Source organism: Microtus ochrogaster, unplaced genomic scaffold (assembly GCF_000317375.1).
Source record: "Microtus ochrogaster isolate Prairie Vole_2 unplaced genomic scaffold, MicOch1.0 UNK78, whole genome shotgun sequence".
Taxonomy (NCBI): Eukaryota; Metazoa; Chordata; class Mammalia; order Rodentia; family Cricetidae; genus Microtus; species Microtus ochrogaster.
In genome coordinates, this window is record NW_004949176.1 from 777,309 (window position 1) to 804,029 (window position 26,721).

The window sequence follows — 26,721 nt, forward strand, 5'->3', positions numbered from 1 at the left end:
GTTACGATAAGATTTCTATAGTTATGGTAGGTTACATGATTCTCTCAAGTATAAAATGGCTTGGACATTTACCATGACATAGAGGAATTTAAAAAAAAAATCCTAAAGAAGCCTAACTAGCTTTAAAAAAATGTCTTGAATAGTTAATTTTCTAGACATATAAAAGAAAAGTTTGTGGCAGCAGTGAGGGGGTAGAGGGGATGCTGGAGAGTTGCAAAATACTTTCATTAACAGCATAGTTCCCTGGGTGGCCTTGAACCTAGTCATTCTCCCCATTTTTCACTGTAATTCTCAATGAAAGGGTATGACATTCTGCGTTAGGAAGAGGCTGGCTAGTCCATTCCAACTCTAGTTCATCTACAACTCAAGAGAATAAAACCTGGGATCAGACTTTTCTAATACCGTTAGTGTAAATACAAATGGGTCACGCATAGTCAAAACTCCATTCAAAACTTTCCTGAACACTGGGAGACTGGTTCACCAAAAACCCTAGGTTTCTCTTTTCCTCTAACAGGAAGTAGTAAATCTGTAGCATGTAACTAAAACAGTTATGCATCCTCCAATGTCCTCTTAATGAAAAACTCAAAAGAGTGATACAACAAAACAAACTTGACAATACAATACAAAAAGACATAAACCCAATAACTACAACACCCATATCACCGCCTTTCTTACCTTGTCAATTCTGTCTGGGCGATTAGTAGCTGCCAAAACAGTTACATCTTTTAGTTGTTCAATCCCATCCATCTCTGTTAACAGCTGAGCCAATACACGGTCTGCAACATTCCCAGCACCTGAAGAACTGATATTTTGAAAACAGTTTTAAAAATCTTCTTTCCTATCCTAAATACACTTACTATTTTAAAAGTTCTTTATTATATAAGAAAAAAGATATGTTTGCAAATGTATGCTTGAAGAGTCATTAATAACTGAATTATTATATCAAAAACTATATTCCAATTGTTTCCTTTCCTATATCATGAAATATGGTGATTTTTCTAAAACTAAAATAGTAAATGAAACTAGGATTGGGAAGCGAGATCTAAGATTACTTTAACCAGTTCCTCAAATACACAAAGACTTAAAGACAGTCAAAATTTATATCTGCAATATATCTATTGACAGGGATAGGTACTGAAATTCAGTTCCTTATGGTATAGACTCATTGCTCAAAGGAAGGCTGAAAACTCTGCATATCTCCCAGGAATGGAATGCATAGAAATTATCAAGTATTTAAAACACACAGCAGCAGGTGGGTAGTCACCACAGTCTTCAATTCTGAACAAACTGGCTCATTTGTGAAGTCATTCACAAAGCCAGTTCTACAGATACAAAACCCTTAAATCAAGTAAGAATACTGTAAGAGAACCCTTTATCAAGATCAAAAGATAACAATTCTCATCCACAATCATGCTGATTTCTTCAGATCTACTCAGAACTATGAATTATCTAATCTACGGAATGAAACAGCACTGTGTGTATATTAACACACACATATCCAGTAAAATGTACTGGGGAAGAACAGTAAAGAATGCAGAGTCTTCTGTCCTAGGATGAATATTATCTTCATACATTTAACATATGCTAAATGTGAAAGGACATTTAGCATATCACCATGTATAGTTACTGACAGGATTCAGATTTCAACATACGGTAGAAGCTTAAAAACTTACTGACCATCCATAGGACAGAATCATCAGACCCACAACTTACAAGTGGACATGAGGTATTATATGATGCCAAGCGCCAAGTTGAAGAAGAGGCAAAGGACCATAAAAAAGAAGAAGGACAAGAAAGGACGGAAGTAAGGGACAGTAACAATGAGGAGAACATAATGTAAGCTTTTCAGAATCTTAGAATTAACACACTTCGGGGTCAACACATTCAAATCAATATTGCCAGTTTCCACTGGCAATGGTGTTGATGTACGCCTTTAATCCCAGCACTTGGAGGCAGAGGCAGAGGCAGGCGGAGCTCTGTGAGTTTCAGACCAGACTGGTCTAAAGAGAGTTTCAGGACAGTCAGGGCCAAAATGGCAGCCCACATTGAACAGAGGTCTGATCTCCAAAATATACAAAGAACTCAAGAAATTGATTATCAAAAGAAGAAATAATCCAATAAAAAAATGGAGTACAGACCTAAACAGAGAACTTTCAACAGACGATTTTAAAATGGCTGAAAAACACTAAAGGAAATGCTCAACATCCTTAGTCATCAGAGAAATGCAAATCAAAACAACTCAGATTCCATCTTACACCTGTAAGAATGGCCAAGATAAAAAACACTGATGACAACTTATGCTGGAGAGGATGCGGAGTAAAGGAAACACTCCTCCATTGTGGTAAGAGTGCAAACTGGTACAGCCTCTTTGGATTTCATATGGCAATTTCTCAGCAAATTAGGAAATAACCTTCCTTAAAACCACTTTTGGGTATATACCCAAAAGATGCTCAATTATACCAAAAGGACATGTGCTCAACCATGTTCATAGCAGCATTGTTTGTCACAGTCAGAACTTGGAAATAACCTAAATGCCCCTTGACCAAAGAATGGATAAGGAAAATGTGGTACACTTACACAGTGGAATACTACACAGCAGAAAAAGATAACAACATCTTGAAATTTGCAGGCAAATGGATGGAGCTAGAACATCATATTGAGTGAGGTAACTCAGACCCAGAAAGACAAATATCATATGTACTGACTCATAAGTGGCTTTTAGGCATAAAGCAAAAATAAATAAATAAATATATAAAGAAAGAAAATCAAAAACACAGGACAGTCAGGGCTACACAGAGAAACCTTGTCTGAAGAAAACAAATCAAAACAAGAAATCAATTGCCAGTTCCCTTCAAAGCCTTCATAATGAAATAGTAGAAAACATCCCTTAGTCTTGCTATGGAAATCATCAATCCAGTACTGAGAATAGTTCCTCTGACATGCTTTGTAACAACCAGGCATGATGGAATGCATCAGCCTGTATTCAATGTACTACAAAAAGCCTTCATTCCTAGGTGTTTGAGGAGACTACTGTCATAGACTTATAGAATTCCTTATATTTTACTAAAGGCCTTTGTTCCTGGGTGTCTGAGCGGACCGCTGTTGTAGACTTATAGAGTTCCTTACATTTAGTTTCAACAGTTTATTTCATGCTGAAGTGCCTTGTGAGTCCTCAAGAAATGACTTATTTTGAAAACCTAAGGTTTATATATAGTATATTCTTTTCAGAGTTTTGCAATGTAAAAGTAAAATGTAAATCCCTCCAAATCCGACAAAGACTGTATACTCAGATACAATAATGCTTCACTCAGGAAATAAACTATGTTTAAAAAAAAATTCCAACTCCTTTAGCTTCTTGTTAACTTCAACAATTCTCATTACTTAGCTAAAAAAAAAAAAAAATGGAGGGTGTGTATTTTTAGGAGGAGAATTCTACCCAGCATTTGTATATAACGCTTCAAGATAATAATCTTTAAGCTTTTAGGTTGGTTTTGGCACATAACATTTGAACCTAGTAACTTGGGCATTCATCTACTTTTTTTTTTTTTTTTAAAAAAAGAGTATTAGATTTCTCTATAGCAAAAACATTTTTAAGTGCAAAAGAATGACCCTTGGGTAAAAAGTAATACAATGCCTTTTCTATAAAATGAATTAGTACTACTCATGATTGGACGGCATCTCTTTTGAAATGTTTTCTCTTTGGCCCAAGAAGCACGGTGCTCCATTTGAATAGAGGCTCAGAGTTTAATAAGAGTGTATTCTCTTACGGAGAATCTGGGTTCAGTTCCCAATGTCCATGTCAGGTGGCTCAGAATTGCTTGTAACTTATGTGCACATATTCACAGACAGATACACACACACACACACACACACACACACACACGCACACGCACACACACACTCACGCACATATTTAAAATAATACAAATAAGGTTTAAAAAGAGCATAGTCCTCATTTCATTGCTAACCTTTATCCTTTCTTTACTGCTCTTAGTAGTTACATACAAAGAGCAAAATCAATTCTGTATATTTAGCACAAGTGACAAAGGTTTTCAATTCAGGCCCACTTCTCAATTTAGTTTGCATAAAAATACCTGGGATTTTTTTTGCTGTTTTTCAGCTTTGCTTAGCATTCTATTCTTTTTTTCTCTCTCTCCTTCTCCTTCCCTCCCTTAAGGAAATGCTCAACCAACCTCTCTTCCTCCCTCTCTCCCTCCCTCCCTCTTTTTGGTGGTGGTGGTAAGACAGAGTTTCTCTCTGTAACAGCTCTAGCTGTCCTGGCTCCGTAGAAGAGGCTGGCCTTGAGCTCAGAGATCCATCTACCTCTGCCTCCCAAGTGCATTTTATTCTTTTTTTTTTTTGGGGGGGGGAGGCTTTGTTAGGGTGAATTACTGCAAAGTTTCTAAGAGTCTACACCAAAAAAAACAAAAGGTTTCAGAAACAGAAATGCTATAATAAAATTTCATAAGAAGTCGGTGGCGCACGCCTTTAATCCCAGCACTTGGGAGGCAGAGGCAGGCGGATCTCTGTGATTGAGGCCAGCCTGGTCTACAGAGCGAGTTCCAGGACAGGCTCCAAAGCCACTGAGAAACCCTGTCTCGAAAACCCCCGCCCCCCCAAAAAAAGTCTATTTAAATACAACAGAAAATCTGTTAACCAATGACAGGAAAACCTATGAGCAGAAGCTGGACTCAGGTGCTCCTAAGTACCCAGATGGATCAAGATCACCATCAGACCCAGATCACCTCCTCCAACCCTCTAGCCTCTCATTCCTATTAGTCAATATTTTGATTACTTGACTGTGTGCCTGTGGTTCTCTTGAGGATTTGTCAATTATAATCTAGGGACTTGATTTAATCCAGCTATGCAGATGATGCCCTTTCTGATGAAAAATTTTGTGGTTCTATGCTGCTATATAGTACCTATGGGAAATTACTTAGTATTTTTACTCAGTAAATCACATATATTTAGAAATATACTATTGACATCTCTTGTCACGTCTACATAGTAGGGAGGGTTAACACATCCAATCACTATCTTATAGGAAAAAGTGGTGGTTTAACATTAAGAGCAAGAGGGGAATTCTTCCATTCTGATAACCCATATCATTTCTGCCTTTATTTCCACATAACCACTTAGACCTAGTCTGAGAACAACTTGGTAAAAACATTTCATAGGACAAGAAAACAGCTTGGTTGACTTTTAATACATCAGTAGGAAACAAAATCCATAAAACTGACATCCTAGAAAATCAAAACCAACATTAATAAAAAGCTTAACTACAAACATTTAAGTCACTAAAATAATGAAATACCATAAAACTTTATTATCTGCTAGAGAAAGGCAACAGGGCATTCAGAAACATTCAGCAATAGGAAGTACTAGTTAGACATTTATAATATAGTAATTCCTCTTTCCTTTTGTAAGTCAAGACCGCTGTGCAAATTATTCTCAAAAGACACGCAATGCCATGAGGCATTTAATATAATCAAAGGGTTATATGAAAACACAGAACAGACACTGGCAAACGATGCACAGACTGTGTGGCTAGCCAGCCAATTTCCCACCATTGTGTATCTGTTGTGGATGTCTTTGCACTACAGAACAGAAAACCAGCTGTGAACAGAAACTTGACATGGACTAACTGGTCCTGTTACAGAAAGTATTTGTTGGGCAGAAGATTTAATTCAGGGGTAGAATCCATACACAGCAAAGCCAAAGTCTTAGGTTTGGTTCCCAGCACCAAAAAAAGTGACGAAATGATTACTGAAATCTATCTTCAAGGAAAGCTCACTGCCATGATAATTATTAAGCTGATTTTTGAAAAGCTGATAAATAACAATTCTGAAATGCTCCAGGACTTAAAACTCTTTGAGCATCTTGTCATCAAGATCTTAAAAAAAAATCCCAAAACTTAAAAGAAAAAAATCCTGAAATTTAAGGCATTTTGGGCCAATCATTTTAGATAATTTACATTCTACTTAATTACAACAGTTTATTCTAAAGAATTCTAAAATCTATATATTTTCTTTCAAATCTTTTATATTTCGACACTGTTTAAAGATGTGCTTTATCAATACAAAGCGAGAAACATGAAAATAAGTGTTTTGTGTGGGTCATATAGTAACAACTTATATAATTTACTTCTCCTATACCAAATAACTGTATTTAATTAAACTTTTGTTTTCACATTTAACTATATGTTTATATCAATACTATTATTTCTAATATATAGTACTGAGGGAACTTTATAAGCAAACTAAAAATTAATTCAAATGTTTCAATTGTATCAGTTTTTTTCCCAATTGTATAAAAAACTACTATACAGAGTAATTAGATGAAAAAAATAGATAAAGGAGAAATTAACTGCACAGATTCAGAAATGATTTCTAAAAAATATTGTTGAATTAAGAGCAGCGCCGCGTCCTCAGCACCCGGCTGCCCACATGGCTAGCTTAGCTTATGCCCCGAAATAATTACACGGAAACTGTATTCTTTTAATCACTGCCTGACCCATTAGTTTCAGCCTCTTATTGGCTAAGCTCTTACATATTAATCTAACCCATTTCTATTAATCTATGTAGTCCACGAGCCAGCTTACCAGGAATGATCTTAACCTGCATCTGCCTGGAGTGCAAGAACCATGGCGACTCCCTGACTCAGCTTCTTTCTCCCAGCATCCTGTTCTGTTTTCTCCACCCACCTAAGGGTTGGCCTATCAAGGGGCCTAGGCAGTTTCTTTATTCCTTAACCAATGAAATCAACAGATTGATATATGACACTCCCACATCAAAATATAGTATTAAATTTGCATCAAAATGATATTAACTACTATTATTTAGCATGCTAATATTTAAGAATTCTTACCTGCCCCTTTCAACTGCCAAAGCATCAAGTTCATCAAAAAAGATAATGGAAGGTGCCACTGCTCTTGCTTTACGGAATAGCTAGAGGAAAGAATACCAAAATCAACAAAATTAACAAATGCTACAAAATTCCAAAGTTGGCTTCCTTCTAAAAACCATGTAGAATCAAATCTATCATGTACAAAACTACTAGCCTGAAAGCGTCATTTATACCTCATAACAGGTGCCCAAAACACTTAGTGCTTTAAGAGTAACTTCCTTAGTGGTGAACAGACTACCAATTAACACATTACAGGAGGAAAACCAGTTATGTAATTAGAGAAATTCAGCTAAATACCAGCTCTATCAAGTATTATATGAGCTTCAGCAGAACTCAATTTCCACATCTAGAAAATGATGAAGGTAATAATTCATACAGATCTCAGGAAGATTAGGAAATGAGTAAAAAACAGGGGCATAAAACATTTGGCTCAATATCTGAAACTTTATAAATAACACTATCATAAAACATTAAAATAAAAGCCATATATGATACTCATATATCTCAAAGCTAAAAGCATTTTAAGAATGTTCAGGAAAAATGGTTGACATAAAACCCAGGTAAGAAAAATGTTTAGATGTTAAGGACCATAGACTGGACTGAACGTAAGTCAGTGTTTTACCCAATGGAACAGTCAATAAAGCAATGCATGAAAACGAACTTGGAAGAAGGCAGAATGGGCAGAAAAAAAAATCCAAATATGTATCTCTTATAACTTAGACCACTATTTTTTGTTCTTGTGTCACATGATCATAAAGATACAGGGACCAATTCAATATTAGTAAATACTGCTGTTTTTCATGCTATCATTTCAACTAACACTCTCTAAAATTCACCATCATATATATATATTTGGTTTTTCTAGACAGGGTTTCTCTGTAGCTTTAGAGCCTGTCCTGGAACTCCCTTTGTAGACCAGGCTGGCCTTGAACTCACAGAGATCCGCCTGCCTCTGCCTCCCGAGTGCTGGGATTAAAGGCGTGCGCCACCACCGCCCGGCTACCATCATCTATATTTTAAGCAGAAAAGACAAAACATAATTTTATTTTATTTTTTTTTTTTTAAATAATCTTTTTCCCCAAACATTTTTTAAACTTTTTATTTATTTATTTAACTTTATGTTCGTTGGTGTGAAGGTGTCAGATCTCATGGAACTGCATTTTCAGACAGTTGTGAGCTGCCATGTGGGTGCTGGGAATCGAACCCGGGTCCTCTGGAAGAGCAGTCAGTGCTCTTAACCCCTGAGCCATCTCTCCAGCCCCAAAACATAATTTTAAATATTTTCTTGTGACAAAAGATTTGAAACCCCATTTCTCCTGATTAGCACTAAAGTCTTCACAAATAAGAGCCAATATCCCATTGTTATTTGTGTGTTCTATGAACAAAGGGGGAAAAAGTAGTAAAGTTATGGCTATGATCAAATGGTGACTCTAGTTGCCCCAACTTTGGACCAACTTTAACAACAAGAATGAAGAAGCATTATCAGTCAGGAGCTGGATTTAAAAGTCAGTCAACATAAGGAAGATACACTGTCTAAACCACAAGGCAGACGATCAAGTCAGTAAGGTGAAAATTTCAAATACAATGCTTATCTCAAAATAAAAAGCTACCTAATATAAAAGCTTACAATTCCATATAAGACTGACTGCCCTTCAGAAAGATAGACATTTCTTTTTACAAACATGGGAAGGGATGATAGTTATTAAAATTAATTTTGGGAAAAATAAAAGTTAGGATAGTATGATAGGTAAGAACAAACAAAAATATTAAAGAATACTCAAAGTTGCATTTTAAATCATAAAATAGCATTTGCTTGAAGATTTATTCCTCTTTCCATTACTCCAAAGTAAGTAAGAAGTACTACACAGAAGGACGAAAGTGTGATTCTCTCCTTACCTCTCTAACTGCTCTTTCAGATTCACCAACATACTTATTCATTAACTCAGGCCCCTGTAAGGGAAGAAGCCAGTGCTTTAGTGTCTTCACATAGTCACCCATATTTTCTTTTTAAGGAGGGGGAAAAACACAAAGAGAAAGTAAGCAAAAAGCAAAATAAAAAAATCAAATCAAAGCAAACAAAAACCCCCAACCCACCACTTTTATTTAAATTAGTTCCTAAAGCATGCTTATTGCCCTTAGGTGTCATTTATGCCTCAAATATTAAAGCCACATGTTCTAAAGCCACACATCAATACAAAGGAGAGGCTATGACTAATTATGTTTGATAGCAACTTGCTCGCTGACTGTCCACCTATGGGTAGTTTTATGATATACCAAGCATGGTATAAGAACCAAAGATATAACGGGCTAATTTAGAAGACCAACAAAGAAGTCACATGTATAGATTCCAAAACCCAGTCACATCTGTTTATTAGTTTATACCTAAATCTACTAGATTAAAAGCCCTATCTGGCAAGAAGTAAAGAAGGCAGAAATAGTCTTCTTATAATTTCATGATAAACCCTAAAAACTAAGCAAACAGAAGATTCAAGTAATCTATGATATAAGTCCTTGAATGTTACCAGACTCAACACTGCCCTCAACATGACACGGCCTTGCAGGCACGTCTTAGCCACTACCCTTGCCGAGAAGTCTCGGGACCATCCAGATTATTAACTACCCCAGAAACACATTCTCATAACCACCTTGTGGTAAAGCTTCACAGTGTCTAGTCACAATATGCTGCCCCTGTCTAGCTGCTTTTTATTCTATCAAATTGTACTAACTGACTTTAATAAGAGAATTTCTAACCTATCTGTGCAAGCAAAAATTAATCACATTAAAAATAACACAATAGTACAATTACTTATACATTTTAGGCTCTGGAAATAACAGCCTAGATATTATTCTTCCTCTTCATTTTTGAAAAAAAAATCCTTAAAAATATGAAATATCTGAACCAAAACATTTTGTCTAAAGACTATAGTTGTCTGAATCTGCTATAGATTTATCTACTACAATTTTAAAGAGCTCATCTCTGTCTGAAATACTCAAAAACATCTACAATATCAGCGCTTTGACTGCTGGAGAGTAATCATGGACTTCAATATATTAAGAAAATTCACGAGACATTGAGAAAAAAAAAACCCGTAACATACCAAAATAAGGCAATTTCAAATTATCTAGTACTATTAAGAACATTCATATGTAACAGTCGGAACTTCTACATACATAGATACCCTAAGGAAACCATTACATGTATACAAGGAAACATGTGAAAGAGTATTACTAACGCACTAGTTACAGCAATGAAAACAAAATCTGAAAAAAAAAATCTCAAAACATAGTAATATAAAATGGGTGAATAAATTTGTAAGGTGCTCATTAGGTGGAGACCAGGGCGTCGAGGTCTGAGTGGAGGACAAGAAGAGAAATGTTCCAAGAAAAGCCAGCAAAGAAGCTGCCGTAAGACCAAAGAAGTACTGCCTTGCACCAGTGCAAGCAGTGAGTGTTCGAAATGTTCTGAGGGAAAATTGAAGGACGGTGTGACATTCCTAACCTCCCCACTGACTAGTAAGACCATTTTGCATGGTTTTATCTGGCAAGATTATTTCTATAGTCCCACAAAATGATAGAGAATAAGGACTGTCCTTTCATGACACGGCAAAGACTGCTTTTCATTCCCACATGCTACATACATTACTTTCCAAAATATGAGCACAGAAAGGCATTGCCAAAGTGAATCAGACAAACCTCAAGCCCCAACCAATAAAACAGGCTTTAATTAGCACAATGAGTTTTTGTTGGAGGCAGGTTTTGGTAAGGAGTTTGAATGCCGATTTTATTTAGTTTAGGGCAACTAATTAGGCCACGTGTGTCCTGACAAACATCAGAAAGAAAAATATTGGAGTCACCATTTTTATTGGATGTACATGCTAACTCGGTATTACTACTGTTATTCTGGTAACAACTATCCATAAAAGTGAAGAATATGACATAAAATACTAATATAATGAAGATAATTTTTTAAAAAAGCAATGTAAACCCAGGAATATTATACACAGCTTTTTAATTAAGCTTAAGTAAGAGCAGTTAGAGAATATTAAGAAAGGTCTTCATTCTTTCATAGTTAAGGGTTCTAAAAAAAGACAACTTCAATATCAATGCTGGAAAGAAGAATATGATGATTCTGTGATGTATCCTCTCTGCTGCACCACTAGCAGAAATATAAGCATTACATAAATCCATTGTATAAATAGACTTGATAACATATAGGAAATGTGAAAGCATGCCAAACAGTTGAACCATCTGAGGATCCTTCATACCTCATAGTAGTTATGTAGAAGCAGATCACCAGAAGCCCAGGGAAGAAACAAAGGAAAGGGGACGGAGATGAGAAGGTGAACAACACAGATCTGAAGTTAACCTAATTATTTAGCATTATGAGAAAAACAATGCCAGAACAATTCAAGTCAGGCATTACTAACAAGTAATGACAGTAATGAAAGACAGGCCCAAGAAAGTCTGTGATTGTGTACTGAATTACAGGCTCCTGAACCTGTAACAAGTTTATACTCAGTTTTAAAGACAGTTTTAAAGACAGCTCTTACATTTAAAGAAAATAGTTCACAATCTGCTACCAAACTTGTTGATCAATGAGATCATCCTCTCTCAGGAGGAATGTCAGTTCTTCTGAGAGTATGACTTTCTAGGGGATGAGTTGTTACAAGAGGGAGCTCAGCCACTGACTCTCACTCTCTGGCTACCTGCTTTATAATGAATTCTTACACCTTCCTGTGCTTTTGCCAAGATGCTACCTAACAATACGCCCTCCAGAATTTTAGCCTCAAAATTTGTATAGTAAATCAGGCACTTTTCATAATAATTGTAATCTTAAAAAATGGATCATAATCCTGCTTTAATCATGGTATCTATATATAAACATATATATACATGTCATAATTTTAACTATAAATATTAAATACAAAGAAGTGAATTAAGGGCCAAAGTCACACAGGCTAAATGGCAACATGGGGTTCATAGCTCATAAATGTTACACTTGACAGAGAAATGCTGGGGAACATTATTTTAAGGTGTGTGACTTTTGTTTATGCTGCATTTGTTTAACTGATTTTTTTTTTTTTTTTGGCCTGTCTAAAACACCTGATGGTCCTAATAAAGAGCTGAATCACCAATAGCAAGGCAGGAACAAGGACAGGCAGGACTGGCAGGCAGAGAGTGTAAATAGAAGAACTGAGGAGGAGAAGGATGTCAGGAACATCCTTCCAACCAGCCATGGAGTAAGAAGGAAAGTAAGATATACAGAAATAAGAAAAGGAAAAAAGCCCCGAAGCAAAAGGCAGTCAGGATAATTTAACAAAAGCTGGCAAGAAACAAGTCAAGCTAAGGCTGGGCATTCATAACTAAGAATAATCCTCTGTGTGTGATTTATTTGGGAGCTGGGTGGTGGGCCCCAGAAAGAACCAAAAAGAGTGAAAAACCAGCATACTGCTAGAGAACTGCACCAAACTCACTGGGCAGGTTTTACTCAAGTAAACAAAAGGACACAGAAGCTGAATGGCAGGCTCAAAGTCCCAGCAAGAGCCAAAAGCGATAGTGTGCAGGAATGCACTTCACACACAATGCTGTTTCTGTAATTGTGCCACCTTTGTCTTTTTCATATCCAGAAAGGAAAAAGGTAATGTCTCTTTCACTGCATAGAATGCCAGCACTGCAACTTAAAAGGCAGTGAACAGATCAAGTTGTAAGGATGACTTCTAAATCTTCTTAAGTAACTACATGGCTAATTTGAAAATCCTGTGCTATAAATAAGACACCCTTTTGTACCTAACTATACAGTTGGGGTGAAAACAGTACAGTCTGGATACTGTTAAGAGCACCGGAGGCTTTTGTTTAACAATTTTATTTACCAAATAACCTCATCAACTTGGTCCTGACACATTTAACACACTAGACAAAAAGCAAACCATCCAAGGGATAGAATTACACAAAGGCACTGTGAGGAAAGGGTCCACACACACAGAAGACCACTCCCGGGAAACTCCTTAAAGAGCAGGAAAAAAGACAGCAAGTCTGAGTCAGACACGCTACAGGCAAGTAGGAGCTCTGAAAAGGGAGAGGGATTAGCAGGAAAGGGAAGGGAATTTAAACTGTTCTCTCAAAAATATATACTTCCTAACCATTCATTTGGGGGAGGCAAGACAGGGAAAGACATATTTCTTCAGAATTTTGATTGTACCAAGATAACTCTAATTAAACTGGGTATTTGCTCCAGCTTATGTTTTTATCTTCTCTACCTACTATTTTACTGTCATCTACCTCAGATAAAGAAATAAAATTAACTGTTCCTTATAGAACAGGCATCATACAGGATGTAATGAAAAGAAGCCAGAAGAGAGTAGCCATTGAAACTCCAATATCCTACCTTTATAGCTAGAAAGTTCAGCCCGCTTTCATTGGCCAAAGCCTTTGCTATCATTGTTTTGGAGCATCCAGGGGGACCATACAAGAGAACTCCTTTAGGTGGCTGAATACCCATTCTGATGAAAGACTTAGGATGTTTCAAGGGCCATTCCACAGCCTGTTTCAATTTCAGTTTGATATTTTCCAGTCCTCCAATATCTGACCAGGATACCTACAAAACAAAATGTTTTTTTTTCTTATCATTAATTGTAACAAAACATTTGTCTTTGAAGGACAAATGAAGCCTCTTTAAGTAAATATATTATGTTCGCAGCATTAGGTTAACATGTGCTTAGTAAGTATAACATGACCTTTATGATACTCATCTCAAGTTAGTTAACCACAGGACTCCTGCTCAAAATAAAAGTAACACCTCATCAAAATACCTTATTTATTTATTGGTACTTCTGCATGAGTACTGTAGTTACACCATTGCTCCCCTCTCTCTCCATCCTTTAACTTCGTCACCCCTCACTGCCCAATACTTCTCAAATTCACTGCCTCTTACTCTTTATTTATCATCATATACACACACAGATTTATAAATACAACTTATTGGGCTCATTTGGTATGAGTAATATACACATGTGTTTAGGGCTGACCATCTCAAAGCCAACTGATTTTCCTCTCATAGCCATTGTCTATAGCTCTTCATCTGGGGGTAGATCCTTGTGAGAACCCCCCATTCGCGAGCATGCCAACTGATAATGTCACTGCACAAAGTACCACCAATTTTTAAATTTAAAAATTTAACAAAACAATTTTAAAGAATAATGTTATCCTAGTTAGGCGTTCTACTGCTACAGTGAAAGATCATGATTCAAGAACCACGTTGGGGAGGAAAAGGTTTAAACTGCTATAGCACTGTTCACCTTAGAAGGGAGTCAGGACAGGGCAGGCAGGCTCCAGGAAGCAGGAACTGATGCAGAAGCCATAAAAGAATAACGCTTACCTGCCTTCCCTGGTTTGCACAGTCTGCTTTGTTATAGAACAGAGACCACCAGTCAGGAGATGGCACTACCCACTGGGGTCTGGGCCCTCCCGAACTGATCACTAATTCAGAAAATACTGGGAGGATCTCGAGGAGACATTTCTAGTTTGTGTCAAGCTGAAACACAAAACCAGTCAGTACAAGTTTTGTAAATCCTTGCCTTTAGAATAAATCATCTTCATACCTGCTTCTTTTCTCAACTAAGAAATAACTCTCAAACAAAGCTGTTCCCCTCCCCCAGAGGGAATAAACAGGAGGGAGACAGTCTCACCATGCAGCCTCTGCTATTCTGGAACTCACTATGTAGACCACACTAGGTTGGAATCCATAAAGATCTGTCTGCCTCAGTCTTTCTAAAAATTCATGGTTTTGGAGCTCATAGTCCCTTTGGATGAACCTACAATAACTACTCTGCAAAATGGACATAGTAAAATAACTGCCTTCTCCACTCATGTCTCTATGCCATAGATTAGTTCAGTTCTCAGACACCATCATAGAAATTTCTCACAACTAATCAACATTCAGAGACTGTCAGTAAAGTGCTCATGCATAAATAAGACAATATCTACAACACGTTGACTCCCCTGCAAGGTTCAGGTACCAGCAATGGGGAGCAGACAGAAAGTTTTTAGAGCCACAGGTCAGAGAGGACCAGAGCACAACAATGTTTTGACTGGGATGCCTAGATCTACTTGCATTACTTTCATCAATTGTCAAGTGAGCTCATAAACAGCAGGCTGTGGTCGCCTATCACGACTGGCAGTTAGTTAACTTCTAGCATGGAGGGGAAAAAGGTTCACAAGACCCAACTTCTAACTGAAAAACTATTGATGGCTTTTGGGGAAGGAAGAGTCAGTTTTCTTTAAGGGTAGAGCCCCTGGTAGGAGAGCCATAACTCTTGTGGTTGACTCTATACCCAATGGGAAAAACAAACTGGATGCCTTGAATTATATAAAAAAAGAGAACATGGAGTTGGGAAATGGAGTGTGAGAAGGGGAAGATATTGGAGGAGTCATGGAAAGGTGATGTGGATTGAATATGATCAAAACACACTGTAAGAAACTCTCAAAATTTAAAAAAGGGTCACATTCAAAAATTCAAGATACAAAAGATGACACTGAGAAACTGTGGTCAGGGTGTACTTTTACTTAAAGTAAAATAAATACCCACACATATACACAAAATCAATCTGCCCCTGCCTCTGTCTCCAGAGTGTTGGAATTAAAGACATGCACTACCTTACCTTGACAAAGTATTCTTTATAAATTTACATATAAATACAGGTCAGGACACACTCTATGCACTAGATAATGTACAAAGGAAATAGGAGAGTAAGCTATAAATACAAAGTTTGAAAAACAATATACATGTACAAAACTAAGTGCACTAAAAGAAACAGAAACTTCAGGAGCTCGCAGGAAGAAAACATCAATTCCAGCTGGAAGATCATTTGCAAGCTTGAATGAGAGTAAGATGTGACAACAGGAGGGAGGGAGGGAGGGAGGGAGGGAGGGAGGGAGCCACGGAAAAGAGGACCATAAAAGCTAAATAAAGAAGATCAATACATTTTGAACACACTGAGATGTCATTGAAAGCTTTTAATCTGGATGTAGTCTTATCTAAGCTTCAGCAAAGCTTCTACAAGATTCATTCAGACAAAAGGGCTGGGGGATGGAGGTGGTAAAACACTCAGATGATATGCATGCCAGATTTCAACAAAACTAAGCGATGTTTTCCATGCTTGGACGGTATTTGCTGAGATCATTAAAAGTCTCAAGAAAGGAAAAGACATAGCTGTCTAAGTCTGGTTATAATCTGTGTTTCATGTTTTCTGAGCATGTTGTCACTACTAGATACTTTAAAAGCAGGTGGTGCTGGGATGTAGATATGTATAAATTCCGGTGTAGACTCAGGGTCATATTAAATAGAAACTTGGTAGGCTGTTTTGGCATAACAGACTTATTTTATTCATGAGGCTTTGGCTGTCAACATATTCCTAGTTCAAAAGCAAGCACTTCTCCCAGAGTGTGGTTCGAATACTAATGGCCCATTTACACCAAAGGTTCATATATTTGAAAGTTCAATCACCAGGGAATGGCACTATTTGAGAAGGATTAGGTGGTGTGGCCTTGTTGGAGGATGTATATCACTGTGGGTGGATTTTGAAGTTTCAAACGCCCATGTCAGGTTTAGTCTATGCCTGACGCCTAGAGATCAGGATATAGCTCTCAGGTATGGTTCAGTTCCTACCTGAGTGCTGCCATACTGCCCACTAAGACAAAGAACTAACCCTCTCAACTGTAAGCAAGTCCACAATTAAATGTTTACTTTTATAAGAGTTGCCTTGATCTTGGCATCTCTTTACAGAAACAGAACAGTGACTAAGACATGCTGGAAAACTCAATAAATAATATGCAATGAACTTATTTTTGCCTCCCCAACCCCATTTGCTGATTTTACAAATTAGCCTTGATACTGGCACACATAAGCCTAGAACCTAGACCAATGACTGGTAGAATCTGTTACTGTTTACCAGAGAAGGCAATGATTAGTATAAAACAGTGTGTGCATTTGGCAGAAATACAACACGGTTGTTACACCTGATGAGCAGTTCCTTTCTGTACATTCTAATTTTTTTACTTTTTCTTTTTAATTTTATTCAAACATATACAAAAGATGAACAAGTACACATAAGAACTATCTTCTAAATGACTCAGTATTTCCCACATCTGATTTAGTAAACACTGTTTTTTAAAGAGGGACTTAGGGCTCCTGCTCCAAAGTCTTCTTCAGGGCTCAGATTGAACTCTCTCAAGCATGTGTTATTCTGAACAAGTCTCTTTATTTTTCTGCCTCCATTCTCATTCTCCTTTCCTACTTCTAATTCCTCCTAGCTTCTTCTCCTCTAGCCTAAAAACTCTTCTTCTTAGTGGGCAGTGACAGTGCACACCTTTGATCCCAGCACTCAAGAGGCAGGCAGATCTCTGTGAGTTCGAGGCCAGCATGATCTACAAGAGCTAGTTCCAGGACAGTTGGGGCTGTTACACAGAGAAATCCTGTCTCGAAAAACAAAACACAAAAAGCAAGCAAACAAACAAACAACAACAACAAAAAACCCCTCTTCTTACAGGCGCCTTGAAGCAATAAAAAAGATTTAAGAGTTATCTCTCATTGGCCAAAAGCACACGCCTAGAGTAAGCGATAAGGAGCTGAGCCATTGCCATGGCTATACAAAGTTTCAAAGTTACAGGAGTTTTACCAACCAGACTGGGGGGGGGGGGTGCACAGTGCCCAGTGACAAACTTTGAGACATAAGTATATTGCCAGCAAACTGGCAAGTGAAGAACAGGCATGTTTTCCTTAGGGTGCTTTGTGTAAGCAACCTCGTTAGACACCTGTGACTCTGACCTTGCGCACAGCTGTAAAGTTTTAAACTTATGATCTATTTACAAAGCCTTTAATCTAGTTTGAATTTGTCTGAGGTAAAAATGAGCTGACTGTGTGAAGCTAATTTGAGCAAAAGGAACAAAGCAAGTTTTTAAGTGTCTAGAGTCCTCGTGGAACAAACAGATCTAGTTATGAAGCATGTCCTATTATATATTCTATATATCAAAATCATGAAGTTTAATGAAAAGTCATCTTCCTGACCATCCACAGATATATGTGTCCATAAGATTGAGATGTAATCGTGAGATTACATATACACATCACATAATACACACTACAGTGCAGGTATTAAGAAGACATCAAGCTGACTTAGCAAAAGTGAGCAATAGTTTCCAGAGTCAATGGTCCTGTAGTTCTTGCAGGCTTTGCCTGGACAGGAATAACCTACATCAGAGAGTCTCTCCTCCAGTAGATTGACATCTAAATGATCAATTGGCCATATTTGTAGTATTTTCATGCCTCTGACAGTTCTATACATAAAACAGTACACATACTGGCATAATCAATTTTTGAATTTCTGCAGATCTTTCTTAACAGTAAGTTGGAGAGATGTCCCTTTTCTCTACATACATTAATAAGATATTGCTCAATTAATTTGATATCAAGGCACGGAAAGATGGATCTCACGGGAGTGCTTTTCAGTTCAATGCTTTGCCAGTGGATACATATGTATGCACATGCCTCTCCTCACATGTGCACACCTGAGAGGCTATCCTATGAGTGTGAAGAGTAAACGAGCTGCACTGCAGCACAGCATACATGTGCAAGTCAAAGAAGAACTTCTCCAACTTCCAAGAACAAAAATGATAATGAATTCTGAACCCTGCAAGTCAATCACTTTTGACTCTATAGTTACATGTACATAGCAAGAACATCAACACATTCCAGGAGCAAATGCCCATGCCTTGGAGCACAGGAGTTATGCATTAAGTTTCCTTACTATGCAGCAGAATAAGACCTTATGCCAGAGATAGCTGACAGAAGAATAAGCTATAAGAAATTATGGAAGAATTTTAAAAACTAGCTGTATTTCTGTCTTAAAAGTAGTCATGACCAGCGCTGGGTGTAATGCACACTCACAGTTTGTCTTTTGTTTCTTTTTAGTTTCATGCCTTTTAAAAACACTATTTTCTAAAATTTAGAATAATTAAAAGAGCTTAAATCTTGAAGACACTACTCAAAGTAACTTTGGATCTTTTATTCCATCTCTTTAAATTTCTTTCTAATTTAGAAGATAAAAATAACCTCAGATTTATTTTGAGATTTTAGGATAGCATATATCAAATTAATTACATATGTTGGAGTATTTACTAAGTATCCCTATATTCAGATGTCTGAAAGACAGTCATTATTATGTTTTGAGGGACCAGTGGCAAAAGACAAAGAAGTGACTGCATTTGTAATTTCATGAGTAATATTTAACTATTATAATTATTCTACATCTTTGGGGATTTTTTTTGTGTTGTGTGTTTGTTACAATTACTACAATCCTTAAACTAAGGAATGTCTTAATTTTAGCATTTCAAAGTCAAAAATTGATTAACCTTTTAATGTACTAAGAAAATAATTTAAAAGTAAAAAAATTTATCATAAGCTTTCACAGTTTACTTTTGCAGGAGCAAAAGTACTAAGGTACAGAAGGAAGTTGTGGAAAAGATGCTTGTACTAGAAGGATTAACGCCACCATGAAATCATAAAGTACTGACTGATTACGACCTTAACTTCAGACAATAATATTAGCTTTCAATATTTCATCTTTCAATAAATGCTATGTTAAGCTTTTTAGGTCTGTCTTAGTAAGTATATGCTCTATGGCTGGGCCATTTCTTCTTTTGCTCCTATCCTGGTCAATACAGCTTTAAAATATATTTAAATGCTAATACAGTTGAGAGTGAAGAAACAGCTGTGGGAAAACAAGCAGATAAGTGAGCGAAAACTTCACAAGGAAAATGCAACATCCTTCTTCCTAAATAAGCACTCTAGCAGAACATTTTAGTTATATAGCCACACAAACCCAAGAACTCAATAATCAAATTAAAAACATAAAAAACAAATTAAAAAAAAATACATTTAAAGGACAAGTTCCAAAGGGAAAAGGAAAACTAACAGAGCCTTGGGGTTACTGTGGGGACTGTGACAGCTCTGGAGTGACTGCTGATCTTTAATCAGGAGCCAAGTTTCACAATGTCAGGCACAAAAATGCTCTTAAAGGTGGTATTTTACAGAACATGACAAAAGTACTTCACACTTTGTCACTTTGCACTAATAAGTGCCAACATAAATGCAAAAGACAGGCAGTGGGTTAGTACCTGTTTTAAAGCTCTTCAGGGGCCAACATTAACTTTGCAACATTAAAATACACAAATCTGTCCAAAAAAAAATGTAAACCTAACTTTTAAATTCCAGAAAAATCAAAAAAAGAAAAAAAGAAACAAACCAAATCTCTAGATGTTTCTTCAGTAGAGATAAAGCAAGAAAATGTAATGAGAAAGTGTGCTCTTCCATACTAATGGATAAGGTAAAGAAGGAAAGCCCCACAACCCCACAGGCAGAGCTTTCTATTCATAAAGACAGTCAGTGATGCTTCCCCAATAAGAGCCTGTGTTGTAAGTACGTTGTGATGCCAGGAGGCTTCTTTAGATCTCTCTCCTGTTCTTAAAACACACACACAACACACTCTCTTAGCAACAGTCACTAAGAGTGTACAGAGTACTGTAAATACATATACAGGGTATATGCCACCTGTACTTCAACACTTGTACAAATATAAGGGATAACTATCAGGTACTGAAAATCAAGTTTTCCACTTGTATTGTAAGAATAAAGCTATTTGATTTTAGCACAGTAATTAGGATTGCCAGCAACAGTAACAATCTCCCCACTAACTTTTGTACTGTCTCTCATTTCACCTAAAAAAGGTATAAAAAAGCAGAATGAAGGTGTTAAAACCCTAAAATATTTCATAAGATTGAAATTACATTATTGTTTTTGGCAGTGCATATTTCCTGGTTAATATTAATCTATTTCCCAAATGTGCTTTACTGTTCAATTTTACTACTCAAAACCATAAAAACGTAAGAGATAAAATGCCAGGAAGACTAGAGTCTTGGGAGTGATAGAAGACACTTTTCTGTCTAGACAACAATAAGCAAAGTCAAAACAAATAAAATTAAAAAGGTCTGCTAAGAATCAACATGGACTTAGCAGTTTCTACAGGGTGTATCATCTACTCCAAAAAGTAAATCTTACTTAGCAACATGTCATAAAAACCTTCAATTCATAGAGTCTGTTGAAAAAGAAAGAAAGAAAGAAAGAAAGAAAGAAAGATAAAAGAAAAAAAGAAAGATTGATTCATGAAGCTAAAAAAAAAAATAGAAACTCAAGATTCCTTACAATTATCCTGAGGGAATATGAAGAATGAAACATAATTACAGTTAATTAAACTGCTTCATTCAAACTTTACAGCAGGAAAAAGAGCAGCTAATGAGTTCATCTGATAAAATGCAACTGAAGCCACATCCAGAGGTAGGCTCACCTAAAAAGGAGCCAGAAGAAAACACAGCAGTACATTCTGAATACCTAATTAGTGAAACAGACTTCTGATGGTTTATGTAAGTGGTTTGTGTTACTTGTAAGACAGGACTCAACAATGTTTACTTCCTAAGTGACATTAATTTGATGGCCATCTCTCTCAAGTTGATGTGGGCTTATTGAGGTGATGGAGCTTTACATTTGGCCTAAAGAAAGACACTGATGTACTGGGCTTATGATCCCAACTCCAAACTTCAAACAGCTCTCACAGACCCAGGCGGGCTTGCTTGAAGTCTTTTCCTATAGTTTTCTCTAGACTACCCTAGCACTGGGTCAGTCTTCAGGGTTCGGGTTCCAAGCCTGTCTCTGTGGATTCGGGCTCCAGTCCTATTATTAGCCCATCATCAAGTCCAAGTTCCACACAGACCCAGTTTCTAGGCCAGAACTCTCAGAACAAGATGTTAGATCTACTCATCTGCTGATCCAGGAACCAGGCCAGACCATATGAGGCTTGAACAGCAAACTAGTATGTAGAACCTGAGATCTCCTAAAAGGGTCAACTGGTAAAGATGTTTTTATATCTTGTACTATATCTGAAAGAATTGGATATCAAGAACCACAAGATGGCTCAAGGATAAATGTGCTTATACACAAACACATGCACACTAAACAAAACTTTAACAATAATAATACCAGGAAACTTCAAACTCATCAGCAAAAACCTCAAAATAGTCATGTTAAAAAAGATCAGTGAATTATAATTATAGGAGACCATATATAAACAATTGCATAAAGTCAGGAAAGCAATATATAAGTAAGGGAATTCAAGAGAGACACTCTAAGAAAAAAACTGAACAGAAATTCTAATGCTGAAGAACACAGTGACTAACAGCCAAGCCACAATCCGTAAACTCTGAGAGGTTAGATTTATAGAGGAAGGTCAGGGTGGACACATGAATATCCCTGGGAAAGAAAGAGAGTAGACTTCTCAGGTGGACAGGGGCAGGTGGGAAGGGAATAGGAAGATCAAATGGGAAAGTGGAAGGAAGATAGGGTAGAAAGAAAGAATGCAGGAAGAAACAGCTGGAACTTAGGGGCATTTGAGGGTTGATATGGAAACCAAGTGCAGTGGAAACTTCCTAAAATACATGAAGGTAATTCTAATGAGGTTTCCTAATAATGGAGATACAGAGTCTCGACTAGCCATCTCTGTTACCAAACAAGAATCCAGTAGTGAGACTGGGTTGCATTCAACTGAGTTGTTGACCAAAAAGGTCACATGGAAATCCCCAAACAACCAAGGCTGCTGTTAAGACAATAGGCTGCACTCCACAAACTGACAGCAGGACACCATCGCTAGGACAACTAACTGAACATGAAGAAGTCCAGCTGGTGTCTACATGGAGCCTTCACCCCTACATTAGTATCTTTGGTATGACAAATTACTGTGCACACTACCAAAAGGGAAATGTAAACAAGAAACAATGTAAACCCAGCCACAAAAATCTACAATCTGTTCTGCTTGTAAAATAAACTAGGGCAATGGAAGCACAGAACTTATGGGAATAACCAATGTCTGATTTGATTTAAGGCCCACTCCATCAGATAGATGTAACGCATATCCAACACTGCTTGGGTGATCGAGGACCAGAGACTTCACCATTCACCAACATGCTTCGCCAAGTTTTCAAATATCAAGGGATGCTGACGCACGCAAGAGAAAAGCAGGCCATCATGCACACTGGGCCCTTTGCCCCCAATGAGGGTACTCAGCAGAAAAACTGCAGACTAGGAGGCTGAGGTAAATTCTGTCTTTGTGGAACTTGGGATGAAAACAAGGCCTTGGAAAAAGCACATAAATGCTCCACTATAAACCAGATCCCCAGAACTAGATGTACTTTAAAAAATAGTCCACCAAGAATGCTATATATATATAAGAAAGAACCTTCAGGAATGAAGGAAAATGAAGCTTTACCAGATAAGCAAAAGTAACTCGATTTGCCTCGTAGAAAATGGCAATTAGCATTTTTCCAATTTGAAATGAAAGAATCTATCAATAAGATATATAGTCCCCATTATGGTAAAAACATACTAAAATTCAGATAGCGTAAACCATTAACAGTGGCATATACATCATCTTAACTCTACTATAAACCTAAAGGGCAAATGTTATTAGTAGTAACTATAGTAACTTGTAAAGACAGACAATATATAAATAATGTGAAGTAAAATATCAGTATTACTAAAGATGCAAAGTTGTAGTTTGTATGCAGCTGCATTTATCTGTTTAAAATAATCATTGAGCTATTAGAAATCATAGGTAAGCATAATCATAAAAAAAGAAACCTGTAACAGACACAGATATCAAGAGTAAGGAATCAAAAAAAAAATCCTCATAATACAAAGAACAACAAAAGAACAAAAGAACCATAATATAGAAAACAAACAACATGGCAGCAATAAGCCCATGTATAGACTAGTAATAATTATTATAACTAATCATCCAGATCACATTTATCTTTTTTCTTTTTTGAAAAATGTAACTACTTAGAGTAGTGGTTCTCACCCTTCCTAATGCTGTGACCCCTGATACAGTCCCTCATGCCTTGTGGTCACCTCCAACCATAAAACTGTATTGCTACTTCATAACTGTAATTTTGCTTTTATGAACCATCATGTAAATATCTGATATACAGGGTATATGATATGTGAACACTGTGAAAAGGTCTTTTGAACTCCCAAGGGTCAAAGATGGACAACTACTGATTTAGAAAAATTTCCAGGGAATTATGTTAAGTGAAAAAGCTAATTCTAAAAGGTTGTATCTCCTATAATTCCATTTATATATTCTTTTTAAAGTTAAGTGGGATGAGGACACTGTGATCATTTGAATATGATGATAAAAACACAAGTTTTTCCATCTGACAAAACCCCATATGCCTAAATACACCAAATACTCAGAGTCCAATTGACAGTGAGGAAGTTCAAGTCAGAGCAGCAGAGTTTAGCAATATGCATACTCCATCGGGCCTCTCCGAGTTATCAAAGAACTTCCCTGGTTATGTGGGGCAATTCTGTATTCTGTCAATTACGTTTTAAATAAAGCTGATTGGTCAGTAGCCAGGTAGGAAGTATAAAAGGGACAACCAGACAGGAAGTAGAGGTGGGTCAAAGAGAACAGGAGAATCCTGGAAAGGAGGAAGCCCATTCCTCCCCAGTCCTGTCCAGACACTAAAGAAGGAAGATATGATCTGCCCCACTGAAAAAGGTATCGAGGCCATGTGGCTAACATATACTAGAATATTGGGCTAATATAAGTTATAAGAGTTAATAAGAAGCCTGAGATAATGGGCCAATCAGTTTATAACTTATGAAGACTTCTGTGTGATTTTCTTTGGGGCTAAACAGCTATAGAACCTGGTGGGAGGACAGAAAACCCCAACAAGCAGGCCTTCATGTTACACCCTGGATTTATAACTATCTCAAGAGAACATTTAATTTTACATGTCTATTTTAAAAAGGTTAGCCTAGTTAAGTCAGTCATCTCGGAATCTCAGTTTCCTTAAGAACAGTATTCAAATAGTAAGGGTGGCATAGGGTATAAATTACTTACATTTGGGACATCAATTGCTACCTCTCTCATAGCACTAGGTCTGATGTCATTCATTCCTTGTAAGAAATCATTGAGGGTAATTTTCACCATACCAGCCACCTTTCTATCAGGGAGATTAGGCTGTTTTCTCAGCACTCTTTGCAAGGCATACAGACCTATGAAGAGGAAAAGAACAGAAAATTGATCACTTATTCCATAAATACCGACTAAGTAACAACACTACTAACCCCAAACTCTGTGGATATTATAGCATTTACAGTATTTTGTACTTACAGGTATGTATAAAATGGAGGGAGGAATTAATGGTGATGGGGACAGAAATTTAAGGAAGATTAAAGAACAACTCAAGTGCTTAAGTTAGGCAGCAGGAAGAAGACAAACTGAAATTATATACTAAAGAACAGGTATTTTGCAAACATAAAACGATTTACAAATAATATTTACGAAGAAAATCAAAGAATAGCACTGATAGGGTGTCATTAAAAACAAGTACAATAGTCGCATGCCTTTTGCTACTGCCCTTTTCCTGAATGCACTAAAATCAAGCAATGACTTCAGAGAGACTGGGAGAAGATCTGAAAGGAGGTGGAACACAAGACAGAAGATGACTTGAGAGTTAGATGCACATACATAATCTGTAATGAGTGATAATTTTACGAGGGTACTGAGGGAGATTGAAGATAAAAAGAGTAAAATGCTCACTCAAGAAAGTTTATGGTATGGAGAACAGAAAAGCTAGAAAAGAACTAGAAAGCAAAGGACTTTTGGGTAAATTCATACCCCAAACATTGGGTCTCAGATGTAGCAAGAATAATAAAAACCCAGAGAGAGAGACAGGGGTTAAAGCTGAAGATCAGAGAAGCAGAGCAGTAAGCCACTGGAGAGACCTCTATCAATGCTCAGACCAAATGGGTGATCCTCAGATTGCCTATAGTGCACTGCATCTCCACCAAACCCCAGACTCTACAGTCCAGCGAATTCCTGTCTCTTCCCCTCAGTATGCTCAGCTATATCCCTTCCTGTCTTCACCTCCCTAGTGCTGGGATTAAAGGTGCGTGACTTCCAAACACTGGGATTAAAGGTGTGAGCCACCACTCCCTAGCCAGTATCACCATCTAGTATAGCTGCTTTGCCCTCTGAACTTAGAATACAAATAAAATATCACTACACTTACAATCTATTCAATAAACACATTGAGTGCCTGTGTATCTGAATAAAGAAAGCATGTCTACCTCTTCCAGCATAGCACTAATAGTAAGTAAGACAGATACGTACAATAGGCCAACTATTGTGACATCTTAAGACTATCTCCCCTATTTAACTTCTGAAGAAACAGAAATCAAGAGGCAGAATGGATTGCCCTACCTCTTAGCTGATAAAATATAAAACTACCATTTTAACCCAGAGCTCTGCAAGCTTTCTTCTAGTGAGCCATGTTATTTCCCTGGTCTTTAAAATGTGGAATTTTTATTAACTCAATATTTTAGTTCAAATAAAGAAAAAGTTGGTAGAATTCAAATTTTGGTGAAAAAACTTCAGAAACAGGTTCTTTCAGGTACAAAGCAGATACTCCAAAAATTTCTGCTAAAAAAAAAAAATAAGCAAGTATGAACATCTTATAGCTCTGGACACCATAGGTTAAGAATTTCTGAGTCATAAAAATCAGATTCAGCACTGCTATTAAACCAATTTAAGTGCCATAACAATAATATCAATGGAAATAAATTTTAATTTCTTCTGTTTTGTGATGTTATCTTACAAGGACCCCAGTTTGATATGGATACGCTGAAACAATGTGTAATTAACATGA

General features: G+C 37.0%; 1 protein-coding gene across 4 annotated transcripts in view; it reads right to left on the minus strand.

The window, feature by feature from the left end:
- Positions 1 to 26,721, minus strand: part of Spata5 (spermatogenesis associated 5) — a 165,905-nt gene that overhangs the window by 113,995 nt on the left and 25,189 nt on the right. For all 4 annotated transcript variants that reach the window (XM_005370383.3, XM_005370384.3, XM_026777639.1 and 1 more), the window contains exons 10-14: positions 24,912 to 25,066; positions 13,292 to 13,501; positions 8,803 to 8,856; positions 6,868 to 6,947; positions 676 to 802 (exon numbers count right to left, since the gene is read on the minus strand). In XM_005370383.3, the coding sequence (XP_005370440.1) occupies positions 676 to 802; positions 6,868 to 6,947; positions 8,803 to 8,856; positions 13,292 to 13,501; positions 24,912 to 25,066 (626 nt within the window). The remainder of the gene's footprint in view (positions 1 to 675; positions 803 to 6,867; positions 6,948 to 8,802; positions 8,857 to 13,291; positions 13,502 to 24,911; positions 25,067 to 26,721) is intronic.